The sequence below is a fragment of the Xylocopa sonorina genome, chromosome 2 (genome assembly GCF_050948175.1).
Source record: "Xylocopa sonorina isolate GNS202 chromosome 2, iyXylSono1_principal, whole genome shotgun sequence".
NCBI lineage: Eukaryota > Metazoa > Arthropoda > Insecta > Hymenoptera > Apidae > Xylocopa > Xylocopa sonorina.
Window position 1 is genome coordinate 10,208,598 of NC_135194.1, and position 25,568 is coordinate 10,234,165.

At 44.4% G+C, this 25,568-nt stretch overlaps 2 protein-coding genes across 2 annotated transcripts in view; one reads left to right on the forward strand and one right to left on the reverse strand.

Moving 5' to 3' along the window:
• Positions 1 to 25,568, forward strand: part of LOC143433354 (uncharacterized) — a 129,947-nt gene that overhangs the window by 82,666 nt on the left and 21,713 nt on the right. Inside the window, exons 2-4 of the mRNA XM_076910678.1 lie at positions 16,446 to 16,902; positions 19,011 to 19,244; positions 19,600 to 20,066. Coding sequence (XP_076766793.1) covers positions 16,446 to 16,902; positions 19,011 to 19,244; positions 19,600 to 20,066 — 1,158 coding nt within the window. The remainder of the gene's footprint in view (positions 1 to 16,445; positions 16,903 to 19,010; positions 19,245 to 19,599; positions 20,067 to 25,568) is intronic.
• Ikkbeta (inhibitor of nuclear factor kappa B kinase subunit beta) overlaps positions 1 to 25,568 on the reverse strand; it is a 575,876-nt gene that overhangs the window by 77,662 nt on the left and 472,646 nt on the right. The gene's annotated exons all lie outside the window — the stretch shown is intronic.

Consider the following 25,568-nt stretch of genomic DNA (forward strand, 5'->3'; position numbering starts at 1 on the left):
TAATTGCGAAAGGAAATTGTCCGTCGCCTCGGATGTTCGTTATAACAGTATCTGATAATTGGCGATGAGACGGCCCTTAAGCCGACGTCTTATTTGTGCGCCACGTTTGACGATCACCTTTTGCTCGCGAATGCATCCAATTAAAGAAATTTCTCGCACGAAACCAACGGCTAGAAGGGGCGATATTGATGCCCCGACGCAGTTTCCCGCGTGGAAACTGCACTACGCTCCTCTGTCGAACAGCATCTGCTGTCGAAGCTAACCGTTAGCCGCCTCGAGGGTATCTTATTTGCAGCCATGTTGCGCGACATGTAATTACGTGTTAGCGAACCTAGATATTCTAATTGGTCTATTGTGTAATAGAATAATGACTCGAAGGAAAATGTTACTTCGATGTGGTACCTTTCGCGTTGATGTCACCACTTTATATTGTAAAAGTGTGGTTAACCTTTCGAGGGACACTGCACCTATGTGCACATTTACAAATTCTTTTAGAGAGGATCTAATGTCACAAATTGTGTTTTATTCAAAGAGATTACACGTGTACATATGCGTCAGTGTCCTGTAGCACAAGTCGTATTAAGTTGCATTTTAGTACCTATAAAATTGGTAATAAAAGGCGCATCTGTTCTGCGCATACCGATAAGGACGATACCTACTATTATCTTGTACCAATAACTAGAACTCATTAGTAGGATGACTTTGATGCCTGAAACCCGTAAAAAATCGCGATAACGTACAAACAGGATGTAATGACAAACACAACTGGTTACGAAGTCGTTAGGAATTGTCGACTCGCATGAAAATGCTTGCAATTTCTAGACAAGCTTACGCGCAAGTACTTCCTGCAGCATCCGCAAGAAATGCATTAGAAGTCAAAAGTAAGTTCGAACAGCCGCGTATCTTTCTTGACGAAATTTAAATAACCTAATCAATGTCCGACAGCGATGTCACGTAGCACAAAAAAAAGTCGCTTCACGCATGTCGCTCGAAATCGCGAAACGCTGACGGGGTACACATCAGGTAACTCGATCTGATAAATGCAACGCGGACGTCTGAACGACGAAATAAGAAGAATTCGCGTTTCCGTGTAACTATTATTAGAAAAGAATGCGACGAGTCCGGCGGAGGACTCGTGTGGTCAGTTAATCTGGTTTCCGAATGACGGGAATCTTCGTCGACTTTATCGCAATCATTGACAGCAACCGATTTCCCTGTGACAAATAAATGCAATTTGTACACGACTGAACAGGATAATTTTCTCGCGAACGACGAAACGAAAAATACCTCGAATGCGTGCTCGTTGAACTCGAACGAAACTACGAGAAAGGCTAATTCTACTTTTGAAATCTGAGGACGAGAGAACTCGCTTAATTTATATATGCTCTCATTTGCGTTTTACCGTGCAAGTCTTCTGTCCCAATTAGCGTGACACCTGGCGCGGGTGAATCTCGAATGGTCGATCCGCCCGGAAATAAGTCCTGGTCCAACCTCTGCTCTGGCACCTCTCATACGACTTAATGCGCTACAAGAACTCGCAATAAACCACTAAGTGAAACGACAGTGTGAAAGTACGAGATCTTTCTCTGAAATAAACCAAAAATAAAAGTGAATAAATACTTCCTTCTTTGAGCAGTGAATAGACGAGTATAAAAATTAGTTAATGAACGAATGAATACAATTTTTATGCTCGCTTTGAAAACTTTGGAGTTATAGATCTCGCAAAAGAGAGCTTTAAAAGCCTCGAGAACTTTAACTATCAAATGGACAACAAAATAAATGATATAATTGCAGGGTACAAAATTAATTTTAAAACTCTGAACTGTATCTTTCCAAATTCCTCGTTTCGATATCAGTATCCAAGAAACGCGGGTGCAACCCTTTCGAATTCCGCTTAACTCCGGTTCCGTCCGATATTCATAGCGGTTGCAACCCCTAACAGGCCACGTCACTGGTTGCAGCCTGTCAATATCCATCGGAGCGATCGAGGAATCGTAAGAATTCTTGGCCGGCTGCGCATCGATACGTCGAAACGAGCCAATATCGCGGCTGTATGCGCTCGTTCCGATACGGATACGTCGCATTAGTCGAGTGTTTCGGGTGGAGAACCTCGAATGGATAACTACGCCATGGTCGTCGTTTCGACACGGAAACAGCCACGACAATGACAACCGTGGCCAGCCGTGGAACACAATTTGCTTGTCGCTGCATACGCTACTCTGCATAGCGTATACGTAGTTCGAAAGCAGTGTGATTTTCCATCGTCGAACAAAGAATTTGTTAAGTTTTAACCCTTTCCACTCGGATGTCCTCTCTGGTAAATTGCTGGCACAGTTCAGTTTCTCTTCACCTGATCGTATCTGAAATAGAAAATTATTACTCTGCGTCTGTCGCAATTGTATCTTTGTATATCTCTGAATGCGATATCTCGAGAACTTTTTCATCATATTTTCCACGCATTAGCAATTTTAAATAGCAAAGTTTCTTCGCAGTTGGTTTAGTCACTTCGTTTAAGTAAGTGCTTCACCGCTTGGACGTTGCCTCTGTTTCCGCTGCCGTTGCGAAGCGGATCACTGAGCTGAAAATTAATCAAGCACGAAGATCGCGTCCTATTCCCAAATAACTGCACACGTCCGAGTTGTGTGCCGCTACCGGAGGATTTATGGAAGCTTCTGGCCGCCATAGCGGCTTCCCTGCGACAGTCGTTCCAGAACGAAACGCCAGTTAGTGGCTTCTCTGGACCATACTTTGGATCGAGTCGCAGCCACCCTCTCCGATTGTTTCGCGTACGAAGTCGCGCGTCAATAATTGGGTACGCGTTTCGAGCTGCGCCTCTTTAATCGACAGCCGCACTGGCGACAGTCAGTCGTCCTTCACGGTGGAAGCATGCGTTTAATGAGTTAGCTTCGCGTACAGCCGAACCGCAGTTAACCGATTAAAGCGACGAAGTACGATGCGGTAACTTCGCGATGTGGCAAACTCTTAAATTGAACTTCAAGTTCAACAGGAACGGAAGGTGACGGGAATGGATAAATTGCAGCGTCGTTTAATGGATTCGTCCATCGAAGTGACCGAAGACAATGTCTTCGCAAGATCTCTACGCATGTATCAAATATACAACGTGAATATTTTATACGCGAAACACTCGAAACGAGGATATAATTTTGATTTCAAAATATCGCTAGTTCCTGAAACTGGATGTTTCGCTATTCGATTCAACTATTTTATCATGGCTCGACTAGTGCCATAAAAAAAAGGCCTTGGCAGGCGCTATTGCTTCGAAACTTTTTATCAACGGCGCAGATCTGTGCCAAGGAATATTCGTGCAACAAGGTAATATGCAATGGTTCGGTAATATGCGATACCTGGGCTGGCTGGTTCCAGCCTCTTGATATCGATTCCAGCAATACGATACATCGCGAGACTCCATCCTGTTTGGCCCGTGCGAGCTAAATTCTCTCTCGTGAAACGGCGGAAAAAATCCGGCTACGTGGCTCGAGGAACGTGATCGAGGCGGGTTAGGATCACGTCTTAAGGTCGGCTCTTCCGGTGGATTAACCTTGCGAAATTTCGTCCACGCTGAGGTTGCTTGTTCAACGCGTTGATGGATTTATTGGAAAACTAATTGATTAGACTTGAGGGATGGTTTTAGAGTGGACCGTGCGTGTAGTTTGTTCTGGGTATTTGTATTACGGCTTAGGATTTAGGGTCGACCTATGCAAATACCCGTACGGGGCGCGAAGGACTTGGAAAGTTGTTCGTGTAAATTTGCGCGCGTTAAATTGAACGAATGATTTTAATAAATGTCTGCACGGAGCTATAACGTGGCGTAATATAATGAAATTAATTACGGTTTTAATTACAGCGCGGCTGTAAGAATCCAATAATTTATGATTAAACAGTAACGAGAGGCGACTGAAGTGTACGAAATAAAATTGAGAGTTGATAATTACGAAGTTAATGATATAACGCAACTTCTGCGTAACGCGTAACAATTTTATCTACTTATTTCATTATTCATTTATTATTCGTTTATTGGATACAAATTTCAAAAACTATTCTCATAATCTCTTCTCTCAGATTAACGAGAAGACTTCTCAGAGTTAAATGTTTAAATAACTAGTAACAAACTATCTGCGTAGACTCGCGACCCCTGGTGATTCAGTCGCGGTTTGGGATCGTTACCAGAAACCTACTTCGAAATTCTTCATTCGCGCAATTAAATCACTTCATCAGTTTCAGCGGGTCGAATGCTGAAAGAGGTTTCGCACGGCCGATTTCTCGTGCCAGTTCTCTAAAGAGAGCACTCTTTTCGCGGCCCTGCCGCCTGTACATATTTTCTGATTACGTGGCCAACGTCCACCGGAAGCACCTTCGCCTTTCATCCCCCATCGCGTACCCTGTTCCACGTCGAGGCCGCCCTTTCACGGTAGAACTAATTAATTGTAGCGGCATCCACCGAGGCTCGTCACGCTCCTCCGGCGCCTTGCCCTTGGGGAAAAATGTCCGTCGTCCCGGTCTCTCGTTCGTTGCTCCTCGTTTCCTCCTTCCAATCTCGTCGCAGTCAGCGAGGCTGGGACTCCGTGACTCGGTCACTTTCTGTAATTTCGCGACGCGGTTCTCGGAAGACAAGTAAATCTGGTAATTAAGCTGCGAACGCTTGTTATTAAGGACACGTGCAATTAGAGCAGGTCATTAGCGGTGGCTGTTGCTAAATTCTGGCGAATCAGTGGTCCCTCGCGAACCAGTTGCAAGAGAGCTGTTGATTCGACAGCGAAACGCATTACCACTTCCGTTCCTGTGTTTAGAAGTGTTAATACGAGTAATTATCCGTTTTTATCATTTCTAATTGCACGAGAATAATCACGGTATCCTTTACGACGTTGTAATAGCAGTCGATTAGATTAATTTCCAGTCGCCAGTAATTTCGACTAATTTTATACAAATAATTAGGTATGTAGGTTATGGAGTATATAAATATGAATCATACGAAGAACTATTTCAGCTATATAGAAACAGACAACAGTATCTCGAAGGGGTTAAGAACACCGTAATCAGACTGGTCCTCGTTATCGAACACACTTTCATCCCCCAAAGGATCACCGTTTTCACGCCAGGCTCTCCGCTTATCTCGTGGCAAGCCGATAGGGAGAACAAAGGAATTCGTCGCCAGGCACGTGAACGCGCGTTCTGTGACGAAAGGGCGACGTTAATGCATAATCGAGGCCGTAACGCGGCCATTCTACTCTCGTTCTCAGCTCGCGTTTGAGGGGCACGGTGATATGTTGGGACCGCGGCCTAAGCGAACGGCGCTACGCTCTTTCGTGCCGTTTATCGTCCGCATTCCATTGGAACGAGCGCTAGATAACGCCAGGAGACATTCCACCGAGGGCGGAAAAAATGGCGGGCGGTTAGAGGCGTCTCCTCCGGCTGGCCGCTGCGCGCTGTCCGCCCGCGAAAATTACGGGGGAGCGTAAAAATCGCACGGAACCGAATCGCGTCGAGTTGACTGCGATACCCGCGTCGCCCAGACTTCTTCGTGTACGGACCTGGGTAACTCGAGTGCAACGTTGCCAGAACATTCCCCTGCCGTCGAGGAACGGTGACGTTACGTGGTACTGTATGCGCACCAGATGGATGCGATTCATATGCGCTTTGAGCACTCTGGCTGTTGGAGATAGATGGTCTTTTATTTGAACTCCTAAATTTACAAGCGACTAGAAAAGCGACTTTTGTTGAGCGCGATTTTGTCGAATGGGTGTCCGCGTACTGCGTTGAATTAGTATAAATTTGAAGTTCGTCGTGTGTTGTATTGTACTTGCTACCCTTTTACTTTCTACTTCTGGTAGCGCAATGTTACTAGAACGTGCCATTTTGTGGTAAAAGTCTGACTATGTTTATAATTTATTTATATGGAAACTGTGTTATAAGAGACTTCGAAGTAAGTAAAATATGAATCAGAACCTTCTGCGTTGTATGAAAATTGCATTCTCGAAACAGCAATTTATAATGCATACAGTTATGGGGTAGAATTTTAGGTTCGCGTTATATGGAAACCGCGTTATAAGAGTGTCACGTTGTAGGAGTTGTCTGTGTTATCTGTTCTATAAAAATGAAAGAACGGAAAACTTTCGTAAACGCTTTCATCCACGCGATATTTTTTGATAATCTGCCCGGACGGTGCAGATATCGACTATTTATCAAAGCAATATTTGTTTCACGAGTTTCATCGAGCGTTTAAAACTGAAAAAAATGAAAAAAGATATTGTTTTTATATACATACGGAAAAAAGAGAGGAAATTAAAACTCTTTAGTAAACAAAGTCTGAACAAACTTCGAAGGTATTTAAAAAAAGAGAGATTAATCAATTTTTACGCGTACAGTAAAAAGAATGTACAAGTTTGAAAGTTGGTTCATTCGTTTACTCGGATTAGACGTTTCTCACGTAACAAATTTTAAATCGAATCCTCTGCTATGCGAAGCATTCGACCGCTTCAATTATTACTAACCTAATGGCACAGTCTTAACTAGAGTGCATTAGTTCATCACATCGTGTTATTAGATCAACCGTGCCGACTGCATAATAGAACACGATCGTGCAGCAATTCGTCACAGTTAAACGCTTATAAATATCTTTACAGCGTTAGAATAAAAGGCCTCATATTAAAAATTAATTCAACGTACGAATTAAAAAATTGTTTAACAATTTCAGCACAAAATTAGATAACCATATACATTTATAAAACTCGCGAATCTGTAAGAAAATCCTAGAAGCAATTAAAAGAAAGCGATACGAATAGAAACTCGTTACAAAAGGCACCCTTAAAGGAAGATGGAGGCAGAAATCTGCTGTTCCCTGAGGCTCGTAAATTAAAAGTTTCCGCTTAACAGGACAGTTCTCCTGCATGAAAAACTTTCTCACCTTAAATTCAAGAATACACCCGAAGCTGTAAAACAGTTGTTCATACATTAACCATGCACATCAAACTGCACAATTTTTATAGCGTTGTGAAACAACGATTACCAGCCAGCTGCATAACGAACGATACACGCGCAACTGTATCTCTATAAAAGTGTTTTAGTATACAAGGGTGCCCCGTGTGCGACAAGTGAAGGTGCGATGATGAAAATTGATCAAGGATAGAATTATGTACAACGGCGGCTATAGACGTCCAGCAATTTTTAGAAAAAATTTATTAGAAAAAATAAGTAACATTATTCTGTAAGTTTGAAATGTACCTCGCGTTGAAATTAATGGTAATTTTCATTACCTTCGAGTCTCGCGAGAGACTCCAGGCCTTGGCAAGTCGAACGAGTCGAAAAATCGTTCTTCGCAACAGAGAAATTTCAGAAGCAGTCGCCACTGTGTCAGCCAGTTTGTAAAGATGGGAGCAAATCGAATAAATCCGGCTTATTCATCGATCGATCGTAATAGGCAAAAGATTTCTGTTTCTCCACGCTGAAATGGCAAACAAAGTTGTTCAGTGCTGGGCGAAACGCGACCAGCTTCAGCGGAGAAGAAGCAAGCGCGCGTAACTTATTGTTACTCTTTACAGCGGACAGGCGTGATAAGAATAGGGCCGCGAAGAAAGTGACAGTTTAATGCTTGTTTTGCGATAGCAACCTGCCGTCTTGTTACCGTTCGCTGTTCTTCCCGCTTCCACTTTTCTTTTTTTTTTGTTGCTCCAACTGAAGAATAACATTTTCCGAGGGACTAAAGCGCGCCTCGCGCGGCCCATTCCGTTGCCATTCATTTTATGGAAATTGAGCAATTTAATCTGGCAAAGTTGACTTCGAAGTTCCCTGTAGTTATACGAAAGATTCCTAGAGTGCTTTTATTCTCGTATATCTCTGGATTATAACGCCTTATTTGATTTCGTGTTTCAATTGAAATTTATGCGACTCGATATCTTACTTGCAATTATTCGAGATTACACGAAGACTTTTCAAAATTGCTGCTCTTCACTTCACGATCGATATGTTCGAAGAAAATGAAACAAATCTTCGGTTCTTTCGTTCATTCTTTTGCTACTCTGACGATGACTCGAGTTAATCGCGTTTAACGTGCTACTTGAAAAGTATCTGTTAGCTAAGATCACCTAAAGTGCCGTAACGATACCAGAAAAATACGATTACAATTACAGGGTCACAATTGCGTAACGATAAATTCAATTACGGACGAGCGAGTCGCGAAACAAGTGGCGGGAGTATTCGCGTATCGCGTGTTAATTTTAATAGATCGCACAGTCGATATAATCACGGTCGAGTCTCGCTTGTGCATAAACACCGGCGTCGCGGTATCTACGTACGTTGAAATGACGCTTACGCGTTATCAACTGTGTCCGTGGCACACGTTCCATCGTTATCAGCGTTACTGTGAGCTCATTGAGTGTCATACCAGTTCGATGAGTCTGCATGTCGTTTGATGAGTTCAAGCTGAATTTCGTCGGTTCGTTCGAAGTCTAACCTCGTGGGACCAGTGCGTCTAATAAGAAACACTTTCGCATCGGGTAAGATGAACCTCTGTTTTCCATTCGTCGTGCTCTTTTTCCATATTTTTCGCTCGTTTCGCGTAATCCGGAAATAGATTGATTCTCGTTGAATTTGGGACCGCGCGTCGCTTCTTCGACGCGAGAACCGTGTCGAGGCTCTCGGAAAGAAATGGCCACCCGGATAATGTCGCTCGGAGTAAATTGCTTTACTGCGAAGCGACTTCGTGCAGCAAACTGTAATCGCGTTTTATTACGTTCGTTTTCTTCGACTCGTTCGAGTACGAAGGTATTTTTTATCGAACAGCCGGGCTTAATGATCCGTGTAATTCTTGAGGAGCCTTAGTCTCTTTTATTGCGTACTTTATGACGTGCTTTTGGGACTCGTTCGTAATGAAATCATTAGTTTGGAATTAGGGGGACGTTCGAATGTCGTATCTATCGTATATACAATGAAAGACAGGCCGCTCGTTAGTGGGGGAATATTTGCTTTTTCGTCATTAAACGAATCGATTGTACATGTTCTAATATTATGGTTGAAGGTATGCAGTAAAAAATAAAAGGTAACGGACATCCTTCTATAATTGAGTCTTCAGTTGCTTAATTAACTTTTAATTAATCGAGTGAAACAACGAAGCAACGTTTGATATTTATCTAGTCGTGAAAAGAAACGAAACTACTTCATACAACTTCATTTCACGTCACGTTTCGAAATATAACATCTACATCGTAATAATATATAACCATTCTCTTCCCCGTGTCTGTGATACAGGGTGTTTTTAACACAGAACTATTGAATATTACATTGTACATAGAACACAGTGAGTTATACGTAGAAATTAGTGAAATACTCTTGGACAACGGTGCGCAAGGGGAGAAACGGTATACCGCGGGGTGAAACATCAGCCTCGCTACCGGTTTCGAAATCGACCGTCGGTAGTCGATCGAAACGCGACACGGGCCGCGAATATTATCTCTGCGTGTTAACGCGACACCAAGCCGGGCATTTGCATAATGCACGTAAACAGGAGAGCCCGGATATTTCGTCGGGCGTTGTTTAATTATCCAAGGCGACGCAGCGGTAACTGCCTTCGACCTTTCCATAACAAATCCCGAGCATACTGTTTAATTGGCATATAAATGATCCCAGGACAATTCCACCGCGAGTGGATACGCCGTAGTCCGCTTGATCTGAAAGTACGTGTCGCGAGTAATGCGAATTATTGGTTTAAAAACCACCCCTCAGTTCCGTGATCCGTCTTCGTTAATGGCCACTCTAGATTTTCTCTGCGACGAGACTAACGATCAGCTATCTTTTTTGGAAACTTTTCTTCGTTCTTTTCGACATGTTTTTCATTTCTCTTCGAGCCTCAGATCAATCCCTACGCGATCATGGAACGCGTGCGTCCTCGCGTCTCATCTTGAGATGTCGAGAACGTAATTTGAAACACATTTTTCATGTAACGATATCTAGTAAAATCATTTTTTGCGTTAGTTCATACGTTTATTTGGAATGTCACGTGGAAAGGTGGATATTTCGCTTGTGCAGCTTGTTACGGCTGCTAGAGCCAAACAGAGGGTAGCCTACGATTGAACGCATCAGTGGACAGCTAATAGAAGGAGCCGAAGGATACGCAAACGTGGTCGAACCACTGTGCAACGTACGTTCATTGAGAGCCACTTGGGTTAAGGACGGTGAACCTCGTAATTTGCTATCGATGATACGTGTACCTTGATTGATGCGCAATACCCATCGGTTAAGCTATTAAACGAGCGACGCTTGTTTCGCTGTTTTAACACCGAAATCGCGGAAGCTCGGCGAATTTCAAATGAGAATTACTCTCGCGAGCAGGAACAATCGCCGCTCCTTTTTATTCTGTTGGCTCGACATTGAGAGAAGTTCTCGATCAGAGTAATAAATTTCAGATCAAACATCCCTCACCCAACGGACCCCTCTTAGAACGCCAATAATCTCTGACATCGACCCAGATTCTTTTTATCGTTTCCGATGTGTCGAATAATTCCAAGGGTAATTCGCACACTCGCATTCTATTTTTTTTTAAAAAGCTAAAAGAGCTCCCTCTGTTTAAATGCGTTTTAATAATTAAACTTTAATTCGAGCTTCAAAGTTATCCGAGAGTAATAATTAATCGCGTCTCTCCGCTACGTGAATTAATACAAAATACATGAACAGTGGTAGCTCGATATACGTCTGCTTTGGAATACGTCCAATTCGGGGTACGTCCTGTTTGGACGTGACTGCTGGGTGTACGACACAAATTTTTTCTGTGAATTTCGAGGTCGTTTTTAAATAATTATCTCAGAGGGTAAATTAAATTAACAGTCAACCGTAGGGTACCACTGTGTTCTCTGGTAAAATATGCTTTCATTGATTAAGTACGTCAATCAGAAATACCAAAAGAGTATCGAAATTGAATTTTAGAAACTGAAAATGGAAAATCTCCTATTTCGAATAACATACCGCTAGAAGTACGGTTTCTATTCTGTTAAAAAACAAAAGCCGCGTGAATCACGCTTTCCTCTTGCGCAACAGCCTCTTTTCAAAAGTGGCGGTTATCTGAAATCACGGTAAGTAGGAACGTTACGACCGTGGATGTCGTAAATTTAACCGTCGGGCTGAATCCAGTGCTTATCGATCGAACCTGACCCTAATATCTGTCTCTGTGCTCTCTCACCTTCGAATCTGGCTAATCAGGAACAAATGGATCGCGAGCCGTACCCGTTCTATCATGTGCAAACAATTATCTAGATTAGATATCTTCACAGACGTGTCGGTTACGCACGCACTTGCACCATCGCGTACAACTAAATACCAAGTCACAGAGTACGCGATTGGCCATCGAGGTCTGGCCAAGAAATTCGTGACGCGAATATTCGCTCGTGAATTTTCAAGCTCGATCCTTCGACTCGAGCGTGGCGCGCTCGCAACTCTGCACGTCGAACCGTTATTTCTATACCTGCCACCATTTTACTTTCAAAGTGGTAACAAAAAATAATACATATTCCATAAGTTATAAACTTGCATTATAGCATCCATGAATAATCGATTTGCATATTCTCGATAACGCCGCGGCGTTTAAGGAACTACCCGCGTACGCCATGTTCTCGCGCAACGTGCCTGCAACCGAGAAAGAAAACTTTCGAAACCGCCAAGGTTACTATCCGCGAGTATCTGTCGGACAAACGTGCTTCTATTTAGTTATCTGCGAAACTGAATCGCGCATAATTACCAAGCGTTGGCTACGTGTCCGAGAAACCAGTTGTAATTCAATAACGAGTCCGCGAAAGTGCAAATATGGCCGACGTAATAATCGCAGAAGTCAATAACATCGATATTCTGCACGCGTTGAATTATGACGACCATTCGTTTCCTAATTAAGCGATAGATGTTAATACCGTTCTTGATATTAGTATCACTAATAATTGATCGTACGATATTGTAGAAAGTAACAAACCTCCTCTGCTATCTATACAGGATGAAATCTATAAATCCATTGTAGTGTGCTCGATCAACCCCATATTTCGAAATGGAAAGGATGCTATTTTACAACTTAAGTCGCAGTTTCAATTGTTAGTGCCGATCGTGTGTTGTAATGCAAGATGCAACATTCGTAACGACAGGAAGCCAACAAAATGGCAGAATGGACTGAATCCACGAATAAGGGGTGCAACGCTGAAGCCTCCCTATATCAGATATGTTCTGACTTAAACAACGCGCATTTCAACCCCCGTTTACTGTTCGCATGTAACAGGTCCACGAGAATCCCAATTCAGTCAGCAGTAATATACGAGTTTGTAATTACCCACTATGTTCCCACTGTCGTTCTCGCCGAAAGCTGACCATTCCAGCGCCTCTTGTTCATGCATATTACCAACGATAAGCTGCAAGTACTACGCGCACATGATTCTGAAGCTTCGAACCATCGTGTACCTGTTATTTCTAGGTTTCCGTCGATTGATTCGTCGATACACACGCATGTGTACTTGAATATACGCGAACCTTAACTAATTCAACGACCACGTTTCTTTCATGGACTATAAATCAGATCTGGCAGATGCGCAGCAGTAACGATCGCGTAACGATTACGCCATCTCGCGTAACGACTGCTGTCATAAACTTCACATTTTTTATGCAACTAATTTTTGCAAAACGCGTTTCGTAATGGAAAATCTGAAACGTCACTCGAATGGTACTTCCTCGAATCGAGTAGCGTCAGAGTAATTTTCGAAGCAACTCGCGAACGTGATTGCTATAGCACAAAGTGTGTCTAATCTCAGATATTACGTTAATTATTGTATTTATTAGAAGCGAACAAAGTGGGATAAATATCTCAGAATTCTTTGCACTCTGAAACGATCTTAGAACAATGTTACCTTCGAACAGATACGATATGTTCGCGATCTTTACGAAACTTCGCCATCGAGCGGCTATCTCGAGAACAGTGTTAGACAGAAAGGCTATGATTTCGCAGAGTTTAATTTCGCGATGCTATCAGCGGGCACTGTGAAACACTTGCAAAATATCCGTGGCTACGATTCTGCCGCGATTCGACGCGACGCGTACGCGTTCGCCTCATGCAAATCCGCAGTTAGGTGCACGCTTTTATAATATAAGCCATGGCGGCGGTGAGGTGCAATTACCGATGCAACGGTTGTTGCCAGCCACGCCGTTCGACTTATTTTTCTTCTCACGCTTGTACCCACTTACGTACGCTCGTAACGACCCTGTCAACTCCCTGCTACAGCCGCGTATCCCCTCGTGACTTTAGGAAAAACACGGGATGATACGTCGTTAAGGTAAAAACTGTGCCAGAGCAGACAGAACGGGGCGGAAGACTTGCTCCCCCGGCGTTTCCGCTCCCAGTAGATTCTCTAGTGTCGTAGCTAATTGTAAATGGTCGCTACTCTCGTTTTTAAGTAATCGTAGCTACTGTTTTGTCGCGTATGGAGATTCGTGCTGGTACTTGTTCTTTACTCGTTCCTGCTTAGTTTCATTTGATTTTGCAACGAAACGTAGAGTCTCGAAAGAATTGCGACGGTCGAGTGCTCGCTTGCGAGTGATGGACCGCCATTTTGTCGACGGATGCGACGACGCTTGGACAGCATGAGAAGTTGTTTTAAGTGTCGAGACTGATCCGTATGAAATTTACACTTGCATATTTTTCTGCGACGAAGGTAGATTTTTTTTTTATGAATGGAACCTTCTTTTAATTAAGAATCCTATTGAAACTCAATCTCGTTCAATATTGTTTTAAGAAAGAGGAACTTGTAATCTGACTCTTGCACTGAAATAATCCCAATCGCGATTAATTGGGAGACAGTGTATTAAAATGGAACAAAGTGTAGAGTCCAGTCGGGTTCATCGACTGAATAATCAGAGGCTGCGCGTAGCTAATTAAGCTTCGGTAAGGAAAGAATCGGGTTCACCTAATTTCTAATACAGAACGGAACCTAACCGTGCGAACGCCACTCATTTTTCTCTTCGATCCTAAAGATTAAGCCTGCGAAATGAGCAGCCAGCACAATTCAGTTTCTACGTTGCGGCTATAATTACGCGATGTACTTTCTAACAAGCTGATTGCGCTCCATTTCCATGAAACCCCATCTTTTTACTGTTACGTCGCGGAAAAACAGAGCTACCGCCGTGTATATTTTCATCGAGAAATGCAAAACGAATCGCGTGCGGTAATGTAAACCTCGCAGCTTCCTGGGAATCTATCTTTGAAAGAAAAATCTTCGACTTTACACCACATAGACCTTGTTACTATTGACAGATCGCTAAAGGTAATTATGCAAACGTTCAAGGGAGAATAACCGTTCCTCCATTATTTTCTCTTCTCTCACCCACTTGCGAACTATATTAAATCCCAAACGATACGAAGTCGCGCACAGGTCTACATTACAGACACCGTATTGGATTTGCGCGACTGTTCAAATAAACGGATCGATTTCATTAGTTTTGCCGCTTAATTAAAGTATTTATTTACAGAAAGATCGTCTCGGGTTTCTAATTAGAATCTCTAGCCCTAGGAAGTTCCCGCTCGTTTCTCAATAGCGTGTGACACGAACTTACGAGAGCGCCGGAAATCAAACTGGAACTCGAGATTGCCAGCTGATCCGCCGAATCAAGAATGCGCGCGTAGAGGAGGTTTCACGGGAATACTCGCGTTCGCGTTGCTCAAAAACCGCGAAATCGAATAGAACTTCGCTCGAAAACAATGCAGCCTCGATGCGAGACGTCTGTTCCCTTTAAAATTAAAACGGGATCGGATCAGCTGTAATTGATCGCGCGACCACCTTCGTTTCGACATCGTTCGAACGAGTCCGCCAAGTCTCGACTCGACAATTGCCTCCCTTGGAACCCATTGAACATTGCAGCGAAATAAAGCGGAACGACAATGTGAAATTGTTCCATTCGCGGGAGCGCATGAAAAACATTATCGAACGGCATCGATCGAGCGCGCTCGCGAATGCAATTGACAAGAACGGCCCTCGATACTGCTGCCGATTTTTCTCCCCTCGATGAATAATACTCGCTCGCAGACGCAACAAGCCACGGGTATCGCTTTCAATTCAAACGCCGATGAATGCGCGCCTCTCTCATTAATAAAACAGTTATGCAACGCGGGTATCTTGCCGCGGTACCGTACAACGGCTTTGAATCGAGCTCGACAAACGCAAGTTGTACGCGTGCCACGGTCCCTTGAACGCTCGCGGTAGGAATCCGATTGTTTTGAACGCCGTTCAGAATCCTCCGTTGCGGCGTTCGTGGAACTCGAACAGTAGAAATCAAACCGATTCATATTTTACTTCTGAGTTTCTTGTAACGCGGTTTCCATGTGACGCTGTACGAATCATATGGGACGATCGACTGTACGTAGACTCATTAGAGTTACACTCGAGGAAAAAGGTTAATTTTCTAGGTTTTCAGAGGAAATAAATATCACTTTTATACCCTATTACGACAATTCTCTTGTCCTAGTTGTAGAAATGAAATGTGTACCGTGTCTACTAGCATATCTCGTTAAAACGTTTACCCTCGCATGAGCTCGTCCTAATGAGAGTGGCGCCATTAATGCCAGTTGAATAATTGCTTTATCTCGATATGCTTGTTTTATGATTCCAAACAGTTTAGACCTTTCGTTGATACGTGTACGTAGTTACGAAGGGATATCTGTCTCGTTTATATTTAACTAATTGTCTCCTAACTTCGCTTCTTAATTGAATGGACGCGTATGAAACGAAAATGTGGAAATTTCTATTTCGATTCGATCGTCAGTTAAAAGTAGATCTAGATTGAATAAGAAACAGTTCTAGTACAAATTAAGCCCTCGACATACTCCCATGACCCTATTGAAATTCTGGCTATGATCCAGCCCCATTCAGAACTCCAAACGAGTTTAACACCGGCAAAACAGATTCCGAGGGGCAATCGTGTTACTGACGTAAAGCGTTTTCGGATTGTTTCCCTTAAATTCGTTCTAAACCAGCGTGTACCCGTCCCAGATCCACCAGCCGTTTATAAACACGATCTTTAACGTTCGCCAGTTTCCTCGATGCAAAATGCAAACACATCAGTCAGCTATTTCACAGACGGAAACGAATAAATCTCCGAGCCCGCTTAGACTCGCCTTTTTGTACACCTTTATTGCGGCGAACCGTAAAAAAAACGCGAGCCACTCCCAGCTCGGTAACCGAAACCTCGTCAGCGGATCGAACGTTCCCACAACCAGAATCCACGAGCCCGGCGATCGTTCCGCGCGGATCGCAGCTTTCCCACCGGCGTTCAAACTCGCCGCGATCCTAATCCTGAAAGGAAAAACCCCCCCGCCGGAAGGAGAGGCGTCCTAACGGTTCTCCAGTGCCCCTTCTCGCCTCTAAGCCGTGCTCGTTATCAACGTCACCGTGTAACACGGAATTGCGTGATTGTTGCAGGCGAGGAAGTCGTAACCGTGCCTCCCACGAACGGTGGCCAGGAGAGCTGGAAAGTGCAGAGGCTCGCGTTGAGCAGCGGCGAATCGCCGAGCAACCGTCGCAAAGGGAGCCGTCCTCAGCTGCAGCCGTGCAACAAGCGCACACGGCCCGCGGCGGCGGCGGCGGCGGCGGCCACGCCGGCGTTATCCTGCAAGGCCAATGCCAAGGACATCGACGAGTACCTCGAGTGGCCGAACAAGGAGAACACGCCCGGAAATGCCGTGAACGCGGACGCGGGGGCGGCCGAGGCGCAACTCGAGAACGAACGGTCGAACATGGGCTCGAATCTGAGCAGGCACAACGGGAAGGGCCTCACCGGCCGCAGGACGCAGTCCTCCGGGAACCTGTGCGAGCCCAAGGGGAAGCTGAACAGCATGGGCAAGATCCTGGTCCCGTGCTCGAGCGCCCAGAGGGAGAGGTGAGTGCGCGGATACGTTTGTGAATGTGCAAGGGGCTTGTTAGGGTCCGCGAGGATCCCTTTGGGGCTGGCGATTTGTATGGAGGACGCTTTTATAACGAGACGCTCTGTGGAAATCGCAGTGGGTCTCCTGCGACGCGATATTTTTGTAACGTTCGAGATACTTGAGTGATTCTGGGTAAGAGTTTGTGTAAGATTTGTTGGCTTTTTGAATTTTATATGGAGAGAATTGATTGTATTCTAAGGGAATTCATTGTGGTTTCGTATTTGGGAATTGAAGTTTGAGGGTTTGGATTGTTATCTTGATTGCGAGTAAAATCAATGGGGCCAATTCCGCGGAGGCGTTTAATAAGAATGTAGAACGGTACGGAACAATTATACCGTACAAATCTTCGTTAACTGGGAAGGCAGGAAAGCAACGCCTCAAGAGAGTAAGCGGTGTGTTTCCATTTTCGCCGAGCTCTCCTCGTACCGTCACGAGCAAACAGAATCTAATTTAACGGCGAAGTCGGGGAATACAAAAGATCCGAGCGATTGGTGGACATAAAAGAGAGGTCAGCCCGGTATCGATTCTTTCGCAAGGTATTGCTTAAACCCCCGTAGGTGTCTGGAATAGACTGTTGACACGATATTTCCCAAATACGACGATCTTAGTTGATATTCCGTCGATGCTTGGCTCGCAACGCTCGGCGATACAACGTGTCTGTTAACTTTCCTTCGATCGTGTTGACACGAGGAGGGACGTGATTGCCGGAACGAAACGTATCGAGTGTATCCTTGAAAGCTTTTTTTTTTTAAGAAGCAGAGAATTATTGCGCTCGACCGACTTCTTTAATTGAATTCAATTAGAAAGAATAGAAACTTTTGAAAACATTAAACATCTTTATTAAGACGTACACCGATAAACTTAATACCAAATACGATTATCTATGCTGAGTATAGCTGAGGTTAAGATACATTATTAACGCGAACAGGAATTTCCTAATTCTAATTATTAAATTTAACCCTTTCGTGATCGATACGCGAGAGGACTAGGGTACGAGGATAATTATGCCTTCGTGCGTTATGGCGCGAAAACGTTAATGGGGTGCTTGCACCCCACGCGCCATCTTTTGACGACTCATGCATGGTATCGTTAATTAACATGAAACTTCGCCCAACGAAAGCGCCTTATAGCGATATCAACTGCAATACGACAAATAAGAGTATCTGAAGTCGCTCAGGGATTACACTTGCGAGAGCAACAGCGATATAAGATTAAATGGCAGTAGATAGGGATTATGTAGGTATATAAATCGGAAAGAAGAGCGCAACGAAGCGCATCTAGATGCTGTCGGGAATTTCTCGTCGCGAGGCCGTGCTCGGTGTTGCTCAAACAAGCAGCAACGGCGTGACATAACGCGGTATAACAGGTTAGTCGCGAGATAATTTAAAGTCACTTTAAGGTCGGTCAGTCGGGTAACTGGGGCGGTTTCCATTAAATTCTCGTTTGCACGAAAACGGATGCGAGCTGCGAAGGGACGCAGGCGAGAGGGGCAAAAAGAAGAGGGAAGCGGGTTAAAAGGCACTCGCGCTTTGATCTCATTTACGTAAGTGCCGTTGTTTTAACCTCGCGACGCAACAATATACGAACGACGCGCGAAGGGTCCCGTCCCTTTGACGCCACTCGTAAGTTTCATCACTGGAAATCGTTCAAATCAAATTAGTCGATCGTTAGGGAGATTGTTTGCACGATCGTATGGAAATTATTCCGATTAAATGTATCATATTTTATTAAATGGTAATCGATGGAAAGGACATTTCACGTAAATCCGTATAATATTAAATAAATTGTAATACGCGATTCTTTTCTGTTCTCTGTCATTGGATAACGTTCTGTCGGAACGTTTTCTACGATCTCGAATGTCATGACGTTACATCTGTCTCGAAATGAGGATAAACGCGATATTTCCGCGTCGCGAACGTATTCCTGTCCACGCGACTTTGGACGAATAAAATTCAGCAATTTGTCAACGCTTAAATCTCGCGGTTTAAATCGCCGCTGAGAGCGTCTCGTTTCCCCGTCTCCAGCCGTAGAAGTATTTGGAAAACGAAGTGCTTTTTTCCAGATATAAATTCTGTGGCTCGCTGCCCAATCATCTGGACGACAAGGATGTGCTGGACGACGATCCGAAGGAAAATAATAACATAATGACGGATACTATCAGTGGGAATCTGGGCGGGACGCTGCCGCATAAAAAACGATCGTTGGGCGTGCATTTTTCAGACGGCGGACCGACCGGCACTCTGGACCTCGTGAAACATCGATCGCAAGACTCTCTGGACGAAAACGATCCTTGGAGGTGTGCCATCGTTCATTTCTCTAGATTATATTCCTACTGGTAACATCGTACGCGTGTAAAACCTGTAGCAGGCAAATTATCATGAAAAAAATATTTAATTATCAACTAGTTAATAGCTCAATTTATAGTTTATCAATCATTTTCTACTTTAATCATTTCAAAATGTGCTGCTTATAATATCAAAGTATTAACCACAATATATTAACTTCCCGACCATGGTTCAAATTTGCCAATATCGTCATGACGCTCTAAAATTGTAAACCACTGTCCACGAGACAAACGAATAGAGCTTAAGAAACTCCCATCGCAATCCAAGAAGAACACTCGAACCTCAGGAATCCCGTAATTGCCGCAGGTACCAGCAGAGCGACCTTGATCTGGTGAGGTGCCGCCACGGGAATTTCGACTCGGTGAGAAGGAATCGCAGCGTGGACACGGTGTCCGGCGACTCGACGAGGAGGTACAACCGGGTCACGTCTCTGGAGGGCAGGTGCCATCGTAACTCGGACCTCGATCTGGTCGGGACGCTGCCGAAACGGAAGCAGGAGGGCAGGAACGGCGGGAAGGCGGCTGAGGCGGACACCTCGGGCTCGCAGCCGTGCGTCCCAGAGCCAGCAGACAACGATTTGCTGATGCAGATCGTGCACAAGCCCGATTGCGAGCTGGTCCGGCATCGGCAGCAGCTAAGCAAGTGCATCGATTTGAAGTTGAGCAAACTGGCCGGCGGTGAACCGCAGGATCAAGGTTACGCCTCCGAACGTTCGCCAGAGGACGAGCATCCGCCCTCGCTGCCCGGACAACCGTTCCCGAACATCACGCCCGGTGAGTTACACTTTCTGTTCACCGCCGTTGCACGCCTGGCTAGTTCGTATCGTGCGTCGCGACGTATCTCAGCACCCGCGACGCGCTAACAAGGAAAGTTCGCCGAGCAGAAAATTCGGATTTTAATGGAACCTTGCGTATAATGGTCGCGCGTGGAGAGACGTTTGTCCGTGAGACATATCTCGATCGTACTTGACAGAGTTCCGTTTGAATCGTAATTTTTTTGTGATAGTTGATTTACACCTGTTTATCTTCTGAATACGTATCGTACCTTCTAAATACGCTTTTCGCTTGCCTCAGTGTAATTGCAATTAGAAATATTGAAAAATATGAATTGTGGTTAACTACGTCTCGTCGTACTTCGTCGTGCTTGCAAACTTTTGACACAATTAGTCAACGGTTCCATGGTTATAAAAGTTTGCAATTTATTCATTAATATATGGAATGTGAACTTAGATTATTTAGAGTACACAGCTTTTATTAAAACACCCCGTAATTTGTAAATAGTTGGTTCCAAGTAGTAACGGAGTTAATATCGGAGTAACGTGGAAAATACAATATTTCTCTGTTCGCGGGTTCGTTACGAACATTCAACAAATGGTTAGCACACCTCTCTACGTTTCTTTCTCTTGGTTTTCCCCGATGTTTCTTTGCGCGTGAAATTAATCTCATTCAATTTGCAATTTTTTTTTCTAATTAACCGTTCTCGAGCTCTTTTCGCTTTATTTCGTTACGTTCCCCGCTTCTGTACGCAGCTTGTTATTGTCGTCTTTTTCTCAGCACTTTTTTTCACCAATTATGCCATCGTTACTTTTACATTTCGTACGCTCAAATCGTTTCTTATCCCTTCTTACGATTACTCCACAATTTCCCTTCCTTGCTATTCAGAACTCAGATTTTTTTCTATTCATAGCGATATTCCACTGCTATTCGTGAAAGTTCTCCCATTCTATTATGCTCTCCATTTGTAGGCTTTCCTTTATCGTTATTCAATAACTTTGTTGGCTTTTCAATCTGCCCCCTGAATCCCTTTCTCACCCCTTTTTCATCTTCGCTCTCCAAACTATCATTTTATCGTTCCTACGCGTCAATATAATCAAAATAATCGCTACAACACAGATATATATTCCATATTACACGACGATAGACGATAAACGCACGAATCGCGATAAAATATTGAGAACAATTGACTAAAATGTAATCATTAGCACGAACATATTTATCTATCCAGGCTAAAGTAATATACGAATTATAGCGCGATGAAACGAACGAATTGCGATCGTAAAAATTGACTACACGTGTCCCAGTATATTCGACACGGTTATTCCATGGGGAATCCAACGCCTCTAACCCGCGGGGCATAAAACAATTCGCTCGAATCCGCGAACGCAACGCGGGGTAACTTCCCATTTCCTAAAATTTACCGCCCCCCGACACGTACGCGCGCACAGTAAATGTAATTATCAACTCATTAAATTTCCCTCGAACGTCCTCCCCGAACGGGCAGCTAAAGCCGCGTACAATTACAGGCGCACGTTCGCTCGTTTTTGTACCGACTGCCACTTAATGAGTACAGTTAGCAGACGTTACCCGTACACAAACTCGCGCGTGGTGTCCGTATACACATCTGGTGGATATCCTCCGTGTCAAAAGCGTCTCAAGTAACCTATTTTCTCTCTCGCCACGGTCTACCCTGTCCACTCGTCGCTTCCCAGGTTCTTAGTTCTATCATTTTCCACCACTGGCCGGGGCTTTTTGCCGTCTAGCCCGCGTCACATTAAGTGGAATAGGGGCGGGAAGGAAAAAGAGAAACACAATGGCCGGAGTAAGGACGAGCGGGAGCTTGACACACTTTTGTCAGCTGAATTCCGCGGATAAGACGCGGCAGGTGTCCCAGGGGATGCTTTTGTCGCTGATAGACGGCGAAGCGCGCGTCGAATTCAGGGCTCTTTGTCGCGGGAACCATTCGCGCCAGTTAGAATGAACGCCTGGCCAGGTCTACGTTCCCTTCTTCTGAATATACACACACATACACTCACATACACACAGGCGCATGGTTTTCCCTTTCAACGCCCTTACTTCCTATCCATTTCCAATTTTTCAACGGTAATCTGTTTCCAATGGCGAGAGATAGTTTCCCCGTTAAAAGCGTAATAACGTTTGCCCGTGCGACTTCGCGACGAGGCTCTTTCCACCCTTCCCACCTCGCTTGATCCAGTTCCGCTTGTTATTGGTCGAGACGTCGTAACGCCACTTTGTCTCACCGGTCTCGAAACGAAACGACGACCCTTGGTATCGAAGTCAGTGCAATTTTGCAATTTTTATGGACACCGCGCGTTTCGCCAGAGCGTGCAATATGAATCGTACAGGCGTCGAGGAACGTGAGTTAGAAGAGTAATATAACTTCAATAATCTTTCCAGCGCAATTATTCTCTCTCGAAACATAACAATATTAACGGTACTTGATAATCTCTCGAACCGTTGATAAGTGAGAAGAATAATTTGTTTAGACGTGCTGTCCTTGAGTATTTATTTCTAAGTATCTCTGTAGATAACGTTTTACTCGCTGTCCTTCTATAAAAATTGTTCGTGGCCACAGAAAAATTGTCGACAGGTAAATCGATAAACTAACGCAACGTAACGACATCCCCGTGCTGTTATCATTTTTCGTTCTCGAGTCGCGAAAACAGAGAAGGTGTCCCGAATTCGTGGGCCAACCCCTACCCCCGTTACGGTGTTTCATTAAAAATTCAAACGACAATTAGCCGCGCGACGCAGGCAGAAAGCAATTTCTCCGGCACGCGATATCTCATTTCGCACAGACCCGGAACAAAACGGCAGGTAGATAGAGATTGAAGCGTGGGCGGGCGTGTGGGTGGCGGCGCGGTGGGTTTGACACACAACAGGGTCGCGGGGAATATATCGCAGCGCGGACCATGCATACGCAAAACTTCCCACGGCTGATAACAATCCGGAAATCGAACGTTATGGAAACGGGGACACCTGTATTCATCTGTTTACAGCGGCAGCCACCCTCCAATCTTGCGCTGAACTTCGCTAAGCCCGCCGCGAACTTTATTCGCCTGTCGGCGTTGCCCGCCACGGGAAAATGCAAGTAACGCCGGCTGTGTCGAATAAATACCACCTCGCCCAACTTTCATTCTCCACCCTCGTGCGAGTTCCGCTTGAAACTTTGTTAAAATCGCGGGGCTAACAACAGCGCCGCTTATACCGTTACGTGTAAGTAAAACGGAGGGTAGTTTCGAGAGGTTGGAATTCTTAAGGATCCGAGAATATTTTATGATCATTCGTGCCCGTTGATTTTCGAGAACCCACGCGCGTTTCTGTGGAAAAAATATTTGAACGGAATATACCGTGGGATTTTTGAACGTTCTCCAAGAAATTAGCGACGCTGATACGGTTCCATTTAAATGATAAATAGTTCTCTATCGCGCGTTTAAAAGCTACAAATTTAAATTTTACATTGCACTATTAGCGAAAGAAAGGATAAAGCTTGAAGTAACGGGCGCTGTCTATCGAGTAACGAAAAATCACGCTGCATTCATCCCTGAAAAGTAAACGAACGCGTAGAAATTTCGTCGTTACGTTCACGCGAACTCTGAGGAGAGTAAAAATGGAATGAAACGGTAACGTATCCGCGGATACCGGGGCTGGAAATCCTTCCAGCACGCCTGTAAGGTTTCCAACGTTCACCCGCGTAGGCGATCATTAATCATACGTCGGCTGGCTCTCTGTTATAAAGTTATAAATTACCGGTGAAAATCCGTACGGAACGGAGAAATTGCGAGTGTCCGCGGCCGGGAACGGATACTCGCGGAGCCCCTTTTCCCTTTATCTCGCGACAGCTAATAATACGTTGCTGGATGTGTATTCCGTAATTGAAAGCGTTGCTTTAACGAGCGATCTTGTTTTCCCCGTTGATGCAACCGAGCCGCGTTATTGATGTAATTTGCGAGCGAATAAATCAGCCGGCCAGTCATAAATTTCGTCGTATCGCGTCCCACCCCGATAATTCCACGACGACGCTTATAACAGGGCGTCGAGGGTTACCTGTGATCCGTCATACGCGTATCAATAGCGGATAAGAGCTCTCAAAGGAGAGTTCGCAATAACCGCTTGCACGGTGTCGTTATTCTTTGAAATCGCGATTTTCTGTTGCACACGCGCGTGTTCCCGGATTATTATCACAGTCGAAAGTATATCCACGAGTCGACGATGCGTGCAGAATTGCAGAGGGCAGCTCTTTACTGGTGGCAATTTATAAATGTTACCGAGATACATGTGGGATTTAACAATCACTTTAAAATCGTGAGATACGTTGTAACTCGAGGACTCTGAAGCGGGGCTATTTAAAATCTGTCTTGAATCTCGAGGACTCTTCAACGGAGACAATGCAAATAAATTTCAGTTCACAATATAAAGACAAAAACAAATCGTAGCAATTTTCTTTATTCTGTTAGTAAATTACAAATGTTATGTAAATAATAACGCTGTTATTTTTATTGTTGCTCTTGCTCTTGAGTGCAAAGGGTTGAAACAGCCGCGCAAGTCGCAAACGTTTTACTGGAACGGAAACAGGCGAGAGGGTCGACGGTAATTAATCGTCGATCCGAAACCTGACTGAAAATATAGGGAAAAATTGAACAGATCCGATTCGAAGGATTACACGCGGAGTGTGAAAGAGTTTTGAATAATTAACGCGGCGTTTACCACCGCTCTCGACGATTTCCAGGCAATTTGATCGGTAACAGGTTCACCGTTCGCCCTTGTTCGCTTCTCTCGCGAACATCTTTAGAGAACGAGGAGCGTGAAATCTACATATTTTCAATTTCATACGCGCTCGCTCGTGGAGAGCCACTTGCGGAACGTTGACAAATTCGAGAGAATCATTTCCGTCTGTTATCTTTCAGCCGCGGCAGTCTATCGCCTCGAAGAGGATTCTTTTGATCGGCGGTGAACGACGCTCGCGTTAATGGCGAACAAGAAAATTTGATTAATCGTTCGGGCGAGGAGGGTTGCTGCTTTTATTTTTGCTGCAGGAAATTTGCTTATGTCACGACTCTGTTTCGCATCCACGGGCTAGACGTGTTTGCGGCCATCTTGTACGTGGTGTTGCAATTAACTCTGCCAACGCGAGCGCGTCGCTTGCTTTTAATTAAAGAAAAATTGTTATTTGGTAAGCGAGCTGAAAATTGCTTTTTTAATCTACGTCTGATTGAAATTAACACACTCCATGCTTTGGACACTATCCGTTCGCACCTTACGTTTTACGATTAACTAGTTTTGCTGCTATATCCAATTTTGTCATCTACTAATGTCGTACTCATATTATGTACCATTTTGTGTTGATCTTCTCGAAGAAACGATTTTCTAATGTTTGCGTGGGATAAGAATTATAAAAGTTGCACTACTTGTCAGTGATCTCAAGGCAATTCAATTGACGCGAGTGGCACGCGGTATGTAATTAGGAAAAGTGTAAGC